The 20,709-nt window shown below is 38.9% G+C and overlaps 1 protein-coding gene across 1 annotated transcript; it reads left to right on the top strand.

The window, feature by feature from the left end:
• The first annotated feature begins 1,623 nt into the window (after nucleotides 1-1,623).
• On the top strand, nucleotides 1,624-7,705 carry MMP1 (matrix metallopeptidase 1). The gene is made up of 10 exons (XM_004585017.2): nucleotides 1,624-1,785; nucleotides 2,420-2,664; nucleotides 2,753-2,901; nucleotides 3,135-3,260; nucleotides 3,824-3,979; nucleotides 4,136-4,253; nucleotides 5,293-5,426; nucleotides 6,667-6,829; nucleotides 7,151-7,254; nucleotides 7,438-7,705. The coding sequence occupies exons 1-10, from the start codon at nucleotides 1,684-1,686 to the stop codon at nucleotides 7,545-7,547; spliced, it is 1,407 nt and encodes a 468-aa protein (XP_004585074.2). The 5' UTR covers nucleotides 1,624-1,683; the 3' UTR covers nucleotides 7,548-7,705.
• Nucleotides 7,706-20,709: the final 13,004 nt, after the last annotated feature.

Genomic DNA, 20,709 nt, shown 5'->3' on the forward strand with positions numbered 1-20,709 from the left:
TTTCTGCAGGTTCCAGGTCCTCTTCATTCTGAAGAGATTCTCCAATAGTCCAAGTGTGTCTGCCACCTCATGACTTTTAAAACAGAAAAAAAGAAAAGAAAAGAAAAGGAAAGGAAAGGAAAGGAAAGGAAAGGAAAGGAAAGGAAAGAAAAGAAAAGAAAAGAAAAGAAAAGAAAAGAAAAGAAAAGAAAAGAAAAGAAAAGAAAAGAAAAAGACACAGTGTCTGGTTTCAGCCTTCAACAGAAAGAGCTCCTTTTACTATTTTCTTTGCCTGTATGGAGTTCCTTCAGTTGCTAATATTCTTTGGTCTCCACCTTGCTCTTCGTCTGATTCCCATGAGAAGGCAAGATCTCACATCTTGTGAGAGCTTCTGCAAGTTCTCTTACCCTCTCACATACATGAACCATTGTCTGTAAAGAAGGAAGTTGTGGTTAAGTGATCAGAGGGGAAAATGAGTTCTTGAAACTCAATCCAATCAGATACTGTTCTTGACATGACAAGGAAAACACAAGTTCATTTAAAAAGGGTTGAGAAAACAAACCTGACTCGGGAAAACATCTCAAGGTGCTAAACTGAAGAGCACAGGCCAGTGGTTCAGCTTTATCTTTCATCTAAACACTCTCAAGGAAGGAGTGTAGCACCTGTCGGAGGAAGCCTGACACAGTCCAACCATTCTCCCCAAGGATGGTGTGGATGCCACTGGTGGCATCAAGATAAGCTGGTGTGGAACACAAATACATGAGCATACTAGAAGGAAGAAGTGTTAAACCCTTTTGAATGAATGAATGAATGAATACATAAATGCATGCTTAAAGTCAAAGATTAAAGAGCTTTAAGAAGTTTGTGGAAATCCATGCTTTGATTCTTCATAGTACGTATTTTCATGAATCTTTTTAAGACGCCTCATAAATTCCACCTAGCCAAAAAAATCAAACAGAATAAAAAAATTAAGATGCAGAATTACATTTGGTCTCTCACCAAATTCTGGAATATTTGATACAGCCGTACAGGTGAGGGATCTTTGTCCCATGATGCTAATGGCCAGGATCATTGTCATCTCCTATCCCACCTTACCCCCAAACTCTAGGCCTAAATAAAGATTAGGGAAACCATGGCACAGTTGCAGTAAAGTATGATGTAGCTTAGCAAAGGTTGGAGGAAACCTCTGAGAACCCTTGGGGACAGTGAGTGTGTGCAGGGCTCAAGTTCCTGTCAGAATAGCTATTGAACAGCCAAAGGTACACTAGATTCAAAGTTTCATCCCTTGCCCTATCAGCCATGGCTGTGCAGATCACCAGGGCACATTAAAAAAAAAGAAAATGGGTACTCTGTGCCAGGGCACATAGGGAGAGCATTTCTCAAACAGGACAGCAAGGAAATAGAGAAAACAACTGTTTGCATGGCAGAACGTGTCTCCTTCCTAATGTCCTGTTTGATATTAATCATAAAATTGCAACACTAAACTAACTCAGATAATCTGTTGAGAGAGTCACACTGCGTCTGATGATTGCTCAGGCTATTCATTGTTAATCAAGAGGATGTTATGCAACATGAGTCACACTGCCTTTGGCTTTGTGGAGAAGCAAGGACTCTCATATAAAGAAGGCATGTCCCAATGGGTCACACTGAAGCAGCCAGCAGGTAGAGAGCGAGCTGGTGGTTGTCCTGCACCAAGAAGGAAGCATGCCCAACTTTCATCTGCTGCTGCTGCTGCTCTGGGCAGTGGGATCTCATGGCTTTCCAGCAACTTCAAAAACACAAGAAGAAGATGAGGAAGTGGTCCAGGTAAATGCTGCATTGCATGTGCCAGAGATGCCAAGTCTTTAGTTTGTATTTTCAAACAACAGCATAATGAGATTTACTTATGGAAAATCTGTGAAAATCTGTCTACAAACCTTGCTCCACTATGAAGTTATAACTTTATAGTAACTGATGGTTGAAAAATTTCTAATCTGGAGTTGCATTTTTCCATCAATGATAAAGATAATAAGGAATGTGAAATTTAAACAAAAGCATGGTTCTGTGAGTGGGTATTTAGTTTAATAATTAAGACTCCCGTGCTTTCTACTGGAGTACATGGATTTGATCCCCAGCCCCTGCTCCTAACTCTAGTCCCTGCCATTTGTAAGGGGCAGCAGCAGCAGCTGGCTCAAATAACTAAGTGCCTACTGCCTTGATGGAGATTGCAGTTCTGGCTTTGGCCCCCTTTGAGCTCTGGCCACACAGGCATTTGGGTAGTGAAGCAGTAGGGGAAGTCTGGTTTTTCTTCTCTCAAATAAACAAAACATTTTGAATAAGACAAATCTTTGTGTGAAAGAACTTTAAAAAGCAGTTCTTTGCAAAAACACTTCATGTGTCAGTTTTTAGAAAATGAGAAAGATTTCCTATCAAGTGTTTCAATACTTTTGTCTTTTATTAGAAATACCTAGAAAACTACTACAATTTGAAAACTGGTTGGAGGAAAATCTCAAAGCAGACAGGCCCCGGCCAATCAGTCGAGAAACTGAAGCAAATGCAGGAATTCTTTGGACTGAAGGTGACTGGGAAGCCAGATGCTGAAACTCTGAAGATAATGAAGCAACCCAGGTGTGGGGTACCTGATGTGGCGAACTTTGTCCTCACCCCAGGGAACCCACGTTGGGAACAGGCACAGCTGACTTACAGGTGACTGGGTTGAGCACCAGAATGAGAGAACTTCCTGTAGCCTTAAGGAAAAAAAGGTTTTTGAGTTTCTGTTTTCTTTCGTTCTAAGGATTGAAAATTACACACCGGATTTGTCGAGAGCAGATGTGGACCATGCCATTGAGAAGGCTTTTCAACTCTGGAGCGATGTCACACCCCTGACGTTCACCAAAGTTTCTGAGGGTCAAGCAGACATCATGCTATCCTTTGTCCGGCGAGGTGAACTCTTCCTGTGGCATGAACGTATTCTCACCTGAGCTTCAGCTTCTTCTTAATTTTCTCTAGCTGAGATTCCTAGTTTAAGAAGACTGTCAACTTTCTGGGCCTCGGGAGGGAACCATATCATTTTTGCTGGGTCTGTTGGTTGGCCTTGTAACAAAGCTGCTTGCTCTCCCTAGATTAGTCCATGTGGGAACCGAAGGGAACCTTTGTTGCATCCTCTTTTTTGGCAGATCATGATGACAACAATGCTTTTGATGGACCCGGCGGGCAGCTTGCTCATGCTTATCAACCAGGCTCAGGCATTGGAGGGGATGTTCATTTTGATGAAGATGAAAGGTGGACCAAGGATTTCAGAAGTAAGCAAAGTTTCCTCTGTCATTCCCTACATTTCATGGTTCATGTAAGACTGATTTAATGGAAAAAAATGCATTGATAGACATATGTATTTTCTGTTGCAACTCAGAAAGTCAACGACATATTTATAAAAATGTGAGAGGTTTATCTTCTATAGAAAGCTGCATTGATGATAAATTGACCACTCTAAAAGGCTTTCTGTGTTTTTCAATTTTTCCCACATTAAGCATTTATCAATTTTGTCAATAAGAACAAGTAGTAAATGCTACTAGAAATGAATTGCTTCTCAGTGAAATAATAAAGCCATCTAATCATTAAAACTGATTAATCATGCTAGAATTTCAGATGGTTTTTTCTTTATCAGTGTGATTTTAGACTTAAAATATGTCTCTCTACTTTTAATAAACATTTGGCTTACACACTCAGAAAAAATACATTTATTTCAGAAAGTCACAGAGAAAACGTGAGCATTAATCCTTATGAGGTTGTAGATGATTTCTTAACTAAAGGCCTCAAAATTAAATTAATTTCAAATTATTTCAAATGGATTTGTTATATCTTTTAGATTATAACCTGTTCCGTGTTGCTGCTCATGAACTGGGTCATTCTCTTGGACTTGCTCATTCTACTGATATTGGGGCATTAATGTACCCTAGCTACATGTTCAGTGGTGATGTTCAGCTAGCTCAGGATGACATCAATGGTATCCAAGCCATATATGGTGAGTACAAAGAAAAACATTATGGACAAGGACCTACTAGTTTTTACACTTTTTTGAAATAAAAGTCAGCTGTTTCCTGTAGGAAACTGTTTTTCAATGTTTATGTGGCTTTGTGGTATTAGGCAAAACTAAATCTATGTCTCTTATTTTCTTTAGGAGCATCTCAAAATCCCAATCAGCCAGTAGGCCCACAGACACCACAAGTGTGTGACAGTAAACTGACTTTTGATGCCATAACTACAGTTCGGGGAGAAATAATGTTCTTTCAGGATAGGTAAGACATCCAGTTTTGTGTTCTTCATTTATAATAATAACTATGGGTCACTAATGTGATTCACACATTATCTATCTTGTATTTGTTTGCATCTATACATGATATTAGTAATGCTTGCGTTTGTACAACATAATAGACTTACGCCGATTTTATTTTCACCTATTATCAACAGGCTGAAAAGCAAAGATAATAACTCACTTCCCAAGGTCATAACTAGGCACAAGTACAAGTAGGACAGAAACTAGATGTCAGGTTTCTGACCATCTACACCAAAGTATTCCTTGTGGCTAAGACTTGCTGCCATATAACATCACACTGCACTGTTCTCTAAGAATTGCAGAGTCAATTTTGTTGGTTACTCATGAAGTGTGGCATAAGGAGTGGCTGAGTTCGAAGTTCACTCTTGCTTCTTATCAGTTGGTAGGCTTAGACACTTCCCATAGTTTCCCTTAACTTCAATTGCTCATCTTGGAAACAGGTGTGAAACTGTCCTGTTGAGTTTTTATGAAAAGACAAAGGTACAGGTGAAGGTCCAAGCATGTTGTAAGTACTAAGATTGGCACATTTATTGCTGTTGTATTCCAGCAACAATTGCACTACAGCTGGCTCATTAGAGCTCACCAAAAACAGCTGTTAAATTCTGAAGAATTTTTTCAAATTGATGGGGATTCCTAGTCTTTAACATAAACTATTATCCATAAAATTAAATTATACAAAACCCCAAAATAAAATAATCAATAAGTGTCACTGTAATTGCTTTAGTACATTATATTAGTTGGGTTCTTGAGGTTATTGATGTCTAATGTGTTGGGTGGTAGAATACTATACAATAGTCCTCTGCTGTGACTCTCGAAATTCACCACAACAGGAGAATTTCCACCAGGGAAATAAGCAAATGCTGCAAACCAGGACTTTCAAATTTCCACCAGCCTCTGCAAAGCAGATGGCAGACATTCACCAGGACAACCATAAGGGGTTGCATGTCAGCCAGAGAGTACCAGCCTTAGATTTAAATCTCTCTCTTTTTTTTTTGAATCAGATTCTACATGCGTGCAACTCCCTTCTACCCAGAAGCTGAGCTCAATTTCATTTCTGTTTTCTGGCCACATTTGCCTAATGGCCTTCAAGCTGCTTATGAAGTTGCCCACAGAGATCAAGTACTGTTTTTCAAAGGTAATATTTCTGATAATTTTTTACTGATTTTATGAATTGAGTTTTCATCCACTTTTGGGCTGAACACTAACGGTATTAGTTACGTGTTCCCTATTCCCTTTTGAATATCTGAGTCTTATCAAGAGATCTGTGGGAACTCATAAGTTTAATTAAGTTAATCATGTGTTTATGAATCATTTTAAATTAAGAAATGACTGGAGATACAAATACTGTGACTTATTTATAAATCCACCCTATCTTACTGAGAAGCATGAATGAGACACACAGAGAAACAACAGACAGCACTAGGCAGTCACTGGGGGCGGGGGGCGTGTTCTTGCCACCAAGTGTTGTCCTCAGGTCAGCACCACTGGCCGGTCTGTTACATATAGAATCTCACATTCCATCTCAGATCTTCTTTGATAGAATTTGAATTTTAGCAGGCATCTAGGAAGTTCTTCTACACATTACAGTATGAGAATTCCTGATTATTGTAAATTGAATAGGACAAACTTCTTTGACTCAACCCAAAGACACAATGCAATGATCAGTTCCTATCTTTGAAGACACTGTGGCAAACATGGTATTGTATAAATCTGTGTTTGGCATAGGACATCCAAACACTTAAGGGACTTAAGTGAGTCATGCACGAAAGGCAAAAAATTAAATCAGTGAGCTGGGCAACACACTAAATATGTTGAATAAGCATATTTGTGCAGTGAAAACAATTCTAGCTTCAGAATATAACACCACTTTTATGAGACACAGGAATATAAACTTACAAAATCTGACATGGCTTAAATTAAAGTACTTGGAAATCTATTGTAGTCAGAGCAATGATTTAAATCCAGGGTTGCAACCCATTACAAGTTGTGAGTCATCACGTTATTCTGTCTTTTTGGATACTGAAGATGTGGCACTTCCACAATCCAGGGCAACCTAGAGAAATGAGCTTTCTGTCACTGAGATTGCATGACAGACTAACTCTTTGAAGATCTAGCGTTACCCCCGCCATCCCATAAATGTGTCATTCTCAAAGCTGGTTGCAGGCTAGCATTGAAAAACCAGGAAGCTTCAAAAACCATAACCATTTAATTGATCTAACATGGGATCCCAGGATCATCATGCTCAAAACTCACCCTGAATGATTCTAACGTAGCTAAGACACTGTGTTAGCAAGTGAAATGAAGAGCTCAATCAGAAACCTGTTATTATCTATGGAGCCCTCAGTAAGTATTCTCATCACTCTCTTGATTGGCAGGCAACAAGTACTGGGCTGTGCAGGGGCAAGATATGCTACCAGGATACCCCAAGGACATTCACAGCTCCTTCGGCTTCCCTCGGAGTGTGAAGCATATTGACGCTGCTGTTTCTGCGGAGCAAACTGGAAAAACATACTTCTTTGTTGCTAACAAGTACTGGAGGTAATGACTGAATGCTGAGGATATTAAAGCACCAGTCCTTTCTACATAGAAAGCCCTTCACTCAACAAATTTCAAAATGAGTCTTAAATTGCCTACATCAACTGTCTTCTCTGTAAACGGCCATCTCCAATCTATCATTCATTTAATCTGTTGACGAACCACCATCCCAGGACACTTGTGCTGTGCCTTAACCAACCTCGCATTTTACAATCTCTAGAATTAAATATTGTTCATTTCAGCTGCTGAATACCTTTTAATGATTTGAGAATGTCTGCATCTTTAACAACAAGTTCTCATGTTTCGCATCCTGTTTTTGCCCAGGTATGATGAATACAAACGATCAATGGATGCAGGGTATCCAAAAAAGATAGCAGATGACTTTCCTGGAATTGGAAACAAGGTTGATGCTGTTTTCGAGAAAGATGGTAAGTGGACATGGAAGTACTTCCTACTGGTTTTTTTTTGTACTAGTAATGGGGTAAATATTGATATTAGGGGAAGTAAGTGTCAAAAATATTTGTGTTCACAAATGAGTTTCTTTTTTTTTTTTTAAGAATTCAAGTTAGTCATATAAGCTACTTATATGCATCTTTCCCTCCTCCCGCCAGGCTTTTTCTATTTCTTTCACGGAACAAGACAATACAAATTTGATCCTAAAACACAGAGAATTTTGACTCTCCAGAAAGCTAATAGCTGGTTCAACTGCAGGAAAAAATGACCATTACATAGCTGAATGAAACAATGTATTTTGTGAGCCTAATGTATTTTATAACCCCAACGTATTTTGTGAGCCTAATGTATTTTGTATTTTTCTGACATTATATATTTTTCAGTATTGTATTAAGTTTCTAGAATCACTCAGCACTATTAAGTATGTTATTTATACCTCATTCCTCATTTTTTTTACTAGAATGTAATATTTTATTTACTGGTACATTTTATTTACTGGTACATTTTTTTACTAGAATGTAATATTTTATTTACTGGTACACTTCTTCCCAAGAAGGAAAAGCCACAAATCTTCCCAAGAGGAAATGCAGCTCAAGAACTCAGGCGTAGTCACTAGCATCACCCTGAAATGCAAGGGCCCAGTCTTCCATACAAAATAAAGTGTTGGATGTTTGGAACAAAACTGCCTTTGGATGTATTATTTTATTTCATTTTTTATTTTACTTCTTTTTATTATTATAATTTATGATACAATTCCATAGGATCTGGGATTTCCCTTATCCCCTCCCTAATTCCTTCCCCCCTCACCGAGTTCCTCTATATCATTACTATAGTATAGTTCATCAAACACAGTCATATGTCCATCATTGCAGACACGGACAATGGGAGAGTCCAGCATCCTATTGTCAAGATATGTAAACAGTTTCATTGGAATTCACTTTTGTCTGGAAGCAGAAAGGTATACTGCATTGTATCTTCACATCTGGATTACACAGTTACTATAGATCCCTTTAAACGAAAAGCCACAATACAAAATCAACAACAGGAAGGAAAATAGAAATTTACAATGCCATGAAGGTAAATAACATGCTGCTAGAATACGATAGTCTCCATTACACAGTTACTATACATCCCCTTAAATGAAAAGCCACAAAAACCAACAACAGAAAGAAAAAAAAAGAAATCAACAACACCATGAAGTTAAATCACATGCTACTGCATGACTAATGTGTCGCTAAAGAAATGAAAAAAAAAAATCAAGAACGTTCTTGAAGAAAATGATGTTATTGTATGATCTATGAATCATTGAAAATTTAATGAGAAGAAAGCGTTTTGAAATGGTGAAACTAACAAAAAAAAAAGTCAAAACCCATGAGATATAGTTTCCACAGACCTTTGGTGGTAAAATGTGTCTCCTGTAGGCAACAAATAGATGGGTTTGTTTTTTAATCCAGTCTACTAATCTAAGACGTTTGATGAGTTTAAGTCATTTACATTCAGGGTTAATATGAATAGTTGGTATTTGGTCCTGTGATTTTAGCAGTGGGTTGTTCATTGATTTAGTCTTCTGTTGTTATTTTACTGGGATGTTCTTCGCATTTGCCATTGGTTTTTGTCAGTACTATTCCTTTTCTCTGTCAAGAGAACATCTTTAAGTATTGTTTGTAGGGCAGGTTTGGAAGAGGCATATTCTTTTAACTTTTCTTTACTATGGAAGAATTTTATCTCATTTTTAAAGACAAAGGAAAGCTTTGCTGGATATGTTATTCTGGTTTGACAATTTTTTTTCTTTTAGAATCTGGAATATGTCGCTCCATTCTCTTCTGGCCTGTAGAGTTTCCTGTGAGAGATCTCCTGTGACTTAATTGGTATTCCTTTACATGTCAATTGATTTTTTTCACGTGCACATTTAAGGGTCTTTTCCTTACATTAAATCTGAAGAGAGCTTGATTATCATGTGCCTTGGTGAAGATCACTTTTGACGAGGCCTGTTGAGAATTCTGTGCCCCTGCTGGATCTTGTTTCCCAGTTCTTTCTCTAGATTAAGGAATGTTTCCCTCATTATTTCATTTAATACATTTTTAAACTCAGCTTCTCTTTCTGCACCTTTCAGGACTCCCATATTTGGCCTCTTAATAGTGTCTTTCAGTTCTTGAATATATCTTTTGGCCTGACCCAGCTCTGCTTCCAGCTTTTTGTTTGTTTCCCCCTGATGACAGGAAATATCTTCCAATTCTGAGATTCTTTCTTCTGCTTGCTTCATTCTATTTTGGAGACTCTCCACTGTACTTTTAATTTGTTCCACTGTATTTTTCATTTCTGATATATCAGCTTCCATTTGATTCATTTCCATTGTGACATATTCCTTAAATTCCTTGAATGCCTGCTTTATGTGCTTCTCATTGCTGATAAGAAGTTTTATAACAAGTGTTTTAAATTCTGTGTCCCCCATTTTCTTGATGTCTTCTTCAGTGAACTGTGGTGTTGGCAAAGGGTTTTGCTCCTTTGCAGGGTAGTCTTCAGTAATATTCATTGTGCCTTTGTCTCTTCTTTTGCTCTTGGTAGTTGTACTTCTGGTTAGCATAATCTTCTCCTTAGGATCGGTTTCTAAGCTCTATCACCCACAGAGCCACAGTTTGATTTGTCTTATTGCAGTTGGTACATGGCTCTTTGTTTGCAGTCACTTGTACTACACCCTCCAACAAGTTCCAGGTCTGGGTTCTTATGTTAGATTTCCACCATAGTTTCCGTAGCCCCAGCTCCTGGCTCACCGCTCTCCACCTCCTGTGATACCGCGTTGAAGCTGCACCGTTATCTGTACAACTTTTCCCCCATTATAGCAGGCCCCAGGATTAGGGAGACACCAGGTCTCCCTAATATAAGGCTAGGTTGTTGGTGGTGGTGATCTTGCTGTTAGGTCTGAGGGCCACACGGACCTATTTTGACCTGTACAATGCCATAGTTGGTATTATTTTCCTGTGGGACCAGTGCAAAGCACTGAGGTCAGCAAGTTCTTGCAGCACTCAGCACATGCACAGCTCGCTGTTGTCCCTGCAGTCTTAAATTCTTTGCCGCACGCTAAAAAATGACATCTGATATGCCACTACTAGAGTTCTTGATCTGCTGGCCATCAGGTCTGAGGGCTACCCAGACCTATCTTGGGTGGGACCTGTAGGATGCCATGCTGTTGCAGTTTGCTGAGCCAGGACTGAGTTCACTCCCAGCTCAGTGTATGCACAGTACTATGCATAGTCCTTGCCTCCTTAAACAAAATGGTGCCTGATTCGGCTCTAGGGGGGCGGACTGGGTTGTGAAATTCACCCTGTTCCCACACTGCCCATCTGGGCTCTGCTGCTCTGTCTCTGCTCCTGGTCAAATCAAACAGACCAGCAGGATATGCAGCTCTTTGGGTTCACCTCCCAAGCTCCCAGGCAATATCCCTTCCCACCTGGTTGCTGGTGTAGCTCCGGCTACAGGTGCAATTCAGATCACCACTCGCTGAATGCTGCTTGAGTATCAGTCACTGCAACACCATACCATTGTCTCCACTGTTTTCCTGTGTCTGTCAGTCTCCAGGTACCCATTTACTGTTCTGTCCTCTCCTATCTCCTGGAACGTGCCCTCTCTGCTTCACACTGGCTAATATTTCTCCATCTGTTTAATTGCATTCTTACACTATTCCACCATCTTGATTCCTGGATGTACTATTTTAAAACTATCTATTATAGTAATTATAATGCCCTAAGTATGAACCCACATTAGCAAAATTTAACTTTCAAATTTAAAATGTAAAGCAAGTAATATTCAAAATATTGATGTGAAAATTGGGATACACAGCAAATTGAAATATTTTCTGTTCCTGAAGAATTGATGTCATAAAAAAGAAAAAAATCCATTTCTCCTGTTCTATATGAGGTTTCTAAAAGAGGTGTTGGGTAAAACCAGTGGTGGTATAGCAGTGCTTTCTAAGGGCATAATTTTCTCCTTAACACAGGAAATGGTTAAATTTGTCTGCAGTCCAACTTCTTGCAGTTGATAACTGTGAGTGGTGATCCTGGTGGGAAGTGGACATGAGGCAGTTCTGGCTAATGGATTGTGCAAAAAAGTAATAGCTATCACCTCTAACCCAAAACATTTGATTATTGGTCCAAAGTTCTCCAGTAATTTATTCTCCTATAGAAACACATAAATGAGAATTGCAACAAAAAGAGAAGAATCCAGAAGTGCTGAGCTGCTACTCCAGTTACCATGGACCTCCTGTAGAATTTAATTAACTAATAAACTTTTACCATGCTAAGCCACTAGCATTGTTAGACTTTGCTAATGCTGCATAATCCGTCTGCATTATTCAGTGTATTATGACTGATTTTTGAGGAAATTATTATACGTAGGAGGCACTAGCTTCCAAGTTTCATGATTTTATGAGCCATTCATGAAGTGCTCAAGGCTATTTGTAACTTCTCCAAGAATGTAGAGGGCCTTGAAAACTATTATGAAGCACTCATGATTCTAAGGCAGTTCCCAGTCCAAGATGTTAGAAAGCAGTGGCCACCTTTCCAAGTCAATATAACTTTCTATGGAACAACCCTTTTCTTTCAAAAATATGACAAAAATAATACAGGGAAATATATATATAACATGATTTTTCACAGGAATGACTTATCACAAAATTAGCAAACCTATGCAGTTCCTACTCCGGTCATGACATAGAACACTACCAACATCATGGAAGCTCCCAGAGCCCCTTATCACTGCTTAACACTGCCTTGGCTGGATCATTAGAAGCAGAGCCTGAAACAGGAACTCTTTGGTGGGTCATTGGGATAAGAGTACCCTCACTGAAAGAGGAGTGAGGGAACATTGGAGAACAGAGGAAAACTTAAAGACTATGTTCTCAAGTGGAAAATTCTTTGACCTTAGGAGAAAGTGATGAAGCAAAAATTAAATCAGAAAATAAGTCCTACTGTAGGCAAAGGGATCAGACCATATCAATCAGTCATCAGTCTAGGTCTGATATTGCAAATGTTGGGTATCTCTTCCCAGACAAGATGCCCCCATTTAACAAAGTCAGAAGCAATGTGATTTGTAAACAGTCAGCTCTTGCAGTGGTCAAGATGACACTAAAGGATATTAGCAGAGCCCCCCAACACTGTCTGCTATGCGTTCCCTACTTCTCAAAAGGTAATCGCTGCACTGACTTCTTACAGCTTTGGCTAAGTTTGCCTATATTGAGCTGTATTGGATCAAGTTTGTGTTCTCTTGTAATTGCCCAAATGTGTTCAACATTATATTCCTGCACTTTACCCACTTTTGATGGACTTTGCATTGTCATTGCTTGGGGCCTTGATAGATTATGTTGAAGATATAGGACCCGACCCAATGGCTCAATGGCTAAGTCCTCTCCTTACATGCATTGACATCCATATGGGTGCTGGTTCATGTCCCAGCTGATTTATTTCCCATCCAGCTCCCTGTTTGTGACCTGGAAAAGCAATGGAGGATAGCCCAAAGCCTTAGAACCCTGCATCTGTGTGGGAGACCCTGAAGAAGCTCCTGGCACCTGGCTCTGGCTATGAATCAGCTCAGCTCCAGTCAATGTAGCCATTTGGGGACTGAAACCGTGAACAGAAGATCTTTCTGTCTCTTCTTCTCTCTGTAAATCCAATAAAAATAAATAAATATCTTATTTTAAAAAGATACATAGATATTTCTTTGATGTTGTGCCTATGGATGTAGCTGCTGAATCCTAGATTGTCACACATACCCTCACATTCTTTTTTACCCTCATCTCTGTTTCTCCTCAGCCCTAGTAGTGGTAACTGGCTCAGTTCAGGTCTTAAACCTTGGAAATCAGTGCAATCTTATTAAGTCTGTGCATTGTACTTCTTGCTTCCTGCTCCAGAATACTTGATTTTCTATTGATGTTACATCTGGATTTCTGTGGAACTCACTCATATTCAATGTAGAAATGAAAAGAGCAGTTATGGGTGAAAGAAGAACTTTCAAACATGAGAAGAACAAGTGAGTAAATACATCTCTCTTTCCCAGGTTGGTGTTCCTAAGTTGTATTTTAAGGGCACACTCAGACAGTCCCACATTGTTCAGGGCATGTCTCATTTCTCCTATTCCTGTCCAGCTCACTGTTTCTCTCTGTACTATCTTTCCTTTTCCTGCTTTGCTTTTCATGTTCTTGTACCAAGCTTACCCCTTAGCCTCAGGCTCTGCTTTTTAGTAGTGGTGGAGAAAGATAATCCACACTAAAAGTTGGGTGATGACACCTGAATATGTAGTAGCATCACAATTTCTAAAATCGTATCTGTACCTGAAGGTAAATAGAAAGGTGTAGGAGCAATGCTTTGGGAGGATAAGAGGAATAAGAATAATAGGAAATGAGGATTGAGAAGGTAAATTACTCTGATGGCTGATAAAACAAAATAACATGCTCAAGGACACGAAATAACAGTTCAAGACAAACAGGGAAAGCCAACATTCATGCCAACACTTAAATAAATCCTCACCTATTGAAGTCTGTGCTGAAAATCACTACCAAACCGATTTGCAAAGTACTTCCTAGCTGGAACAATGGGAAGACAAACTTGAAAACACCGAGCATATATAGTTCCTTAATGCCTCCATGCAGGTAGGAACAATGTCTGTTCCCAGAAAGAAGCAACCTGCCTTGTCAAGAGAACACACCAGGACGTTGTTAGAGACAGCCTCTCTCAGGACAGTGCTGGTACTTCCAATCACATTCCCCATCTGTTTTCAGCAAATAACTGAGGCTCAGTCTCAGTTCAAATCCCAATTATAGCAGCAAAGGGTTACCAACCAAAGGAATTACAGAATTTGAGCATTAATTATCTTCAGGAACCAGGGGAAGGTGTGTGGGAGTAGATCTTTAAAAGTGTTTGAGGGAGGTGAGGGAGAATAAAGCCAGGAAGAAGAGAATTCATAGATAAGAGTACATATATTCATGAATTCAATATTCTAGAAAGGAAAATGGGATGTAGTCAAATAGTTCTCAAATTTAGACATGGTAAGGTAGAGATGACAGTTTTTCTGTGACAAGATATTGAGAAACAAGTCAGGAGATGTAGGAAAATGGGAATCCTGGAACATGAAACCAGAGAACACATCACCAAACTGTTCCCTGGTAAGAGCTCCACTGAGTCTAGGAGCATCTTGGCAAGGGACAAGCTTGTGTCTCATCAGAGATGTAGACCAGTGGTTGCTGTCTCAGAGCAGAGATGGGAAGTTTGAGGTGCTGCTGTGTAACTGGGCTTCCCAGCATCACTGAGGATAATAAGTGCTCACAATAGGGAAAGGGTAGTGGCAAACTTAGCCATCCCAGTCAAAGCAAATGAGGCTTACTCTACCTCCCTTATGATGGCTAGAAAACAGAAGGACAATATCTCTAGAACAATTTGCCACTCTTTGCACAGAAGTTCAGACTCCATAGAATGGAAAAAAGTATGCAACTGCTCCCCCCACCCTGATTAGACATGATCATGCAGACACTTATGAATACATAAAAAAACCCCACATGACCTGTTTAGTTGGCTACCATGAGCAACATTTTTCACTCAGGACTGCAAGATTCTGTTGTGATATCCATGGAAATTCTGACTACTTCCATTGTGTTCAAATTAATCATGTTTTGCTTTTTGAAATGTTTACGGCAGACCCAAATGGAACTTGTGTGGTCGGGCTGTCACATGCTGTTCTTCTGTGTAATGCTGATCACATGTTGCACTGAAAGGGAAAAAGCAAGCTAATGCTAGCTGGCAAATTAGAGATGATTTTAATACATTTTATAATGGTTAGTAGGAAACAAAAGTTGAATTTCCTAATGTTCCTGTCACACTCAAGAAGGAGACCACAAGAACATCCATGGGGGTGTCAAAGTATGTAGCTTTAGCTTGATTTATGACTATGAGGGGAAATTTATGGGCTCAAATGATGACTGCAGAGGCCTAAACCAGCCAACACTGTGCTGTGAAGATAGTCTATAGTTGGTTGCCAGGTAATAGGATTTTCCAAGGAAACTTAACAGTGACCAAGAAAATCATCGTGTGGCCAAGGAAATATCTACTGCATTCAAGGAGGAGTTAGCGTTACTCTCTAGAGACATCGTTGGAAGCAGTGTTAATAATCTGTTACTGGCTTCCTCCTGCATATGGATAGGATCCTATTTGGGCATGAGAGTGGGACGGTAATGCACCTCTTTATCAATAGTCAAGTTTACTATTACTGAGTAATCAAGTTTCAAAGAGACACCCTTCCATTTTTAATGGGACTGATAACTGCACATTAATCTGTCTTGTTTAACCCTGACTCAATACATGTACCTACACTGAAACTATAGACCCTGCAATCACTCAGTTTTGAGTAATAACCAGCCTAAGCGACTGATTGGTTGCTTCCGAGTTTAAATCCACAGCTTGACTAGCTGATGAAACTTTAACTTTCATTTTTCAACCAGACCCTGGTCATTTCAGCTAACATTGTAATAAGACCAATAGCTTTCAACGAAACAAAAACTCGTAAAGTATTGGTGGATGTGACAACACAGTTAACACAGGATCCTGTGTGCATGTGTAGATTCCTAAAACCAGACTATTGGATATTGGAAAATGATAGCAAATACATTTTCCCAATAATTCAGTCACCTGGAAGTGAGAAGTTTTGATGCATTTTTTTTTTACTTTTAAAAAATTTATTTATATATTTGCTGCAGGAGTTACAGAGAGAGAGGGAGTCAGAGAGGATTCCCACTGCTGGTTCACTGCCTAAACTGCTGCAATGGTTGCAGATAAGCTGCACTGAATCCAAGAGCCAGGAACCAGAAGCTGCTTCTGAGTCTTCCTTGTAGATGCAGGGAAGCAAGGATCCGGGCAATTCTCACTGCTGTCTCAGGTGCATTAGGAACTATACTAGAAGTGAAGCCACTGGGACTCAAACTGGTGTCCATATATGACGCCAGTACCACAGACAATGGCTTTCTCTGCTATGTCACAGCACTGGTCCCGGTGATACATTTGTTAGTCATAATCGTTGTAATGGATTGTAAACACATGCAGGTATTCAAAAAAAAAAAACATGGAAAATCTGATTTTACAAATATGTTTACTTTTCCAGTCTTGTACTGAGTGACTCTTCAGACATGCCCAGTGACTCCACAGATTATAAGAGGATACATGGCAATACAAAGGAAACAGATCTCAATGTTATGAACAAGAGCAATCCCAATGAGCTGGTTGATAACTTTGATGCTATGAATTTAAAGAGTCCCATCTTCAATGTGTCCTTGCTTGTGGTTTTAAGAAGCCTTCAGCTACTAAGCAAAGGGAGGAGTAGTGAAAAAAAAATCTTGCTTAAAAAGGTTCTTCTTGGTAGAAAATATATAAATGGTAATTCTGGCACTTAGATATTATCTAGGAACAATTTGTCATGCATGCATGGGTAGAACAAACATTAAAAATGAAAATCAGTAAGCAAAAAATGAGGAGGGAGACAGATATTGCTGTTGGTAAACCAAAGAAAGATTAAACAGAGAATAACCCTTCTACAAAACAGATCATTTGTATTTGTTGTGAACGAAGTGGATGGAATGTTCACTGAGGGTTTAAGGATAAAATCTTTGATATTTTTCATGAATTGAACACAAGTATTCTGGTTGCATTGCTTTCTGCCACAATGCCAATTGATATGTTAGACGTGGTATATTTTTTAAAAAAAATCATGACATCCAACTTGAATTTTGGTGAAGAAGGCAGAATAAACCCTTGAAAGAAATAGTCCTATATTAATGCTGAAAGAAGGACTGGAGGCTGGATACCTTTGTGATACAAGTCACAAGGAAGCACTGATCTTGATGCTGACTATTGTTTTCCTCAAAGCAAGGTGCAAAGTGAGTGCTGTCTCATTGGGAAAATGCACACTACAGACTCCACAGTGTCTTCTCTGCCTGGTGACCTGGATCAAAAGGAAAGAGGTGGCATCAGAAAAGAACTCCAATCATGGTCACGGTGGCCTCTTATCACTATAGATTTATTGGCTCATGGGAGTGAAGTGGAACTGTGTCTTTGGTTATAGATCATATCATACCCAATGATCATGCAAACTACATTCACAGGAGTTGATTGCAGCAGTTGATGATGAGATGGTTCTTAGAAATGGTATTGATGTAATTTAGGTTGTGAAATAGTATGTGAAACAGCACATTGTTTGAAAAAAAAATAAAGTGAGAAGCCAGCACTGTGGCAGAGCACGTAAGGTTGCTGCCTGCAATGCCAACATCCCATATTAATGCCAATTCATGAGCCAACTGCTCCACTTCTGACCCAGCTCCCTGTGAAAGCCCCAGGAATATCACCCAAAGTATTTGGGCACCTGTTACCTATATGAGAAATCAAGAAGCAGTTCCTTTCCCTTGGTTTCTGTTATGACCATCTGGGAAGTAAACCAGTGGATGCAAAATCTCTCTTTCTCTCTGGTCCCTGCCCCCACTCCACCCCATTGTTACTTTGACCTTCAAATAAGTAAGTAAATCTTTAAAACCTTTTTAAAAATGAGGGGGAGACAGAAAAATGAATAGAATTGGAAGAGAACATTGATTTAGGAGGAAAGGTGTGGCTACACACTTTGCTGCTGATGAAACAAGAAGATTCTTGGTGGTGCTGAGACTTTTTACAATAGTTGTAGTAGAGAAATATGCTCACGAATGTGACTTGCCTGATTTGTTTCCTGGGTTGAGATAGTTTTGAATAGAGTATTGTGTTGTTACTTTGGATACTAGAATCTTCTCTCAGTGCTGATAATAGGTCCCAAATACAGATTTTGGTAGCAATGTGACAGTAATTGTGAACTCTTGTGAGGAAAGGCATTGGCTTTTTCCTCTTTAGACTTACATGGTGGGTATAAAAGATATTACCTGTAGTCTCCTTATTAGACATTCATTTCCCAAGTTTACGAAAATGATTGTATTAAATGTTGTCTATCATGTGATAAAATATTAAACAAAAAGATACAATTGATGATATAAAATCAGTCAGTCATGTTAAACTAGCATATCTGCCCTTACTGTAGTTCTCAATAACTTGAATAGAAGGACCATTAAGATTGATCTTTGAAAGTTTTTTAGTACATTTTATTTACTATTGTATTTATTCAGTTAAGAATTTAATTGGTGCTGAGTGTTGCTAAGCAATCATCTCTGAGGTAGGATTAAAACCTTAGTAAAATCACCATACTGCACATAGTTTAATGAAATTTGAGTGTCAAACACATTATATATTCTGTCTTAAAAAGGTAAGTGTATTTTGTACAAAAATTTTTAAGATTTACATTTTTTATAATATACTTACTTCCCAAGCTTTCTGAAGATCCCTCATATGTTCTATCTTGGAGACATCAGTACATCACAGGCCAAGAGGAGCTGCAGGCACTACAGGTGGTTGGACACAGAAGCCAGTACACTACCAAGATGATAAAATGGGGAAAAGAACAGAAGCTACATATGTCAAGGAAAAAACAGATTCAGGGGTGAATGTCAATGATGACAGCAAAAGAACATTTTAGCTAACTGACCTTGAGTTTATCACTCAATTTTCAGGATCCTAACCTCATTCATTGTCCTAAAAATGAAAAATTGGGGTCTGGAATATTATAGGAGCTCTATAACTAGGAATTTCACTTTTTTTTAAAAAAGGAGGGATTTGTGCTACTGCTTGGCTGACTATATAATACTGACAATAGTTTAACAAGTGAGAAATTACTGAAAGACAAACAGGATTCCCCTTCTTCCAGGTATGATAATTGATGGAAGGATAAACTTACACACCAACATCACTCTTGTGATGGATGTGGTTTAGTGTTTATCTCATTAGCAACATAGCTCTCATTGTGGTGTTACCACATATTAAGATCCACCAGCAGGATATGCCAACACCAACCAAGTTATGATTCAGACAAAACAAAAATGAGGCATCTCAGAACTTGCCAAATAGTGCCTAAGGCCCCTGACATAGATAGGTCAGGCCAGCAAGCTTTATGGAAGATGTTGGGTGAAATAAAAGATTTTCTTCCCAGAATTACACATACTGAGTTACCCTATAAAGTTGTCTCCATTTTTACATATGACACGGCATTGGCTTAAAGAAATTGGATAACTGCTCACAGTCCAGCTGACTTTGTGTGAGTCCAGTTGTTCTCCTAAATTTTGACTGATGTCCGTTCCATGCCACTCAGGGGCAAACTTCTTAACTGCACCAAGCAATGTGAAGGCTTGGCTGAATCAGGACTCCGTGTGCATTAAAGGTTCTCCCAGTTCCAACTTGGAGGTCTCAGAGCCTCCAGTTACTGTCCATTGTACCTTCATTAAGTAGAATGAAAATGATGGGTGATACTGAAGAGGTCTTTGCTACACACATGATTATTTTGTTTCCCATTACCCTAAAATTACGTATTTCTGGTATACTGAAGTTAATTTGTCTTTCCTGAAAGAAAAAATGTAATTCTATATTACAATAGTTTTAAAGTCCTTTATAATAGCTGGTTGGATTGACAAAACATTTATGGCAAACTCTACTACTGCAGGAAAAGCCCTCTTGTTGAATGAGGAAATATAAAATGAAATGCTATTTATGGGCAGAGGCAGGTGGTTAAATAAATGAAAGAAATGATTTTAACTCTTTCCCATTTCAAAACCCAATGTTTGTCCTCCTTTTATTTTTAAATAAGAGAGAGAGAGAAGTTAGGTGGAATGTTTCATTGTGGCAAGCAACATAATTGATTTCAATTTATCAGGTTTTAATGGGATAGTTCCCAGGAACATCAGTTCCATTCTAAAATGGACAATGAATGAGCGCTGAGGGTTCACTTGCTGTGTCTTCTCATGCCCACATCCTTTTTACAAGAATTCTGCTCCAACACCAGAAAGTCCATCTGACTATTACCAACAGCTGTTTTAAACAAGGACTCCAGAAATGATCTGTTGTAATATCTTCCTAGAGAGCAATTCCCACATTTAGAACACAGTGGCACTTGGAATTTATTTCCACCAATTCATTTCTTTCCACTCATTTTTCCACTAAGCCTTCTTAAGAAAAAAATTGCACCGATTTTGAAATTCCTAAACATCTGACATCTCACCAGATTTGTCAGCTCTCTCTCAGTAAACACATGAACACCACTTATCAACTTACTTCTGCTTCCTCCTTACAAATGCAACAACTATTTCCTGGAAATTAATCATTCTTTCAAGAGGTAGAGGTAAATTACTGTGCAGGCTTTACGTCAAATTTTTCTGAGCATTTCTGCTGTCATTCAGATTATAAACACAACAGTTGAATCATGCTGCTTTTGATCTAAATACCATCTTCCTATAAAAGGGAGATCATTAGGACATAGAGATAGAAGCCAATAGACGC

The sequence above is a fragment of the Ochotona princeps genome, chromosome 4 (assembly GCF_030435755.1).
Source record: "Ochotona princeps isolate mOchPri1 chromosome 4, mOchPri1.hap1, whole genome shotgun sequence".
Taxonomy (NCBI): Eukaryota; Metazoa; Chordata; class Mammalia; order Lagomorpha; family Ochotonidae; genus Ochotona; species Ochotona princeps.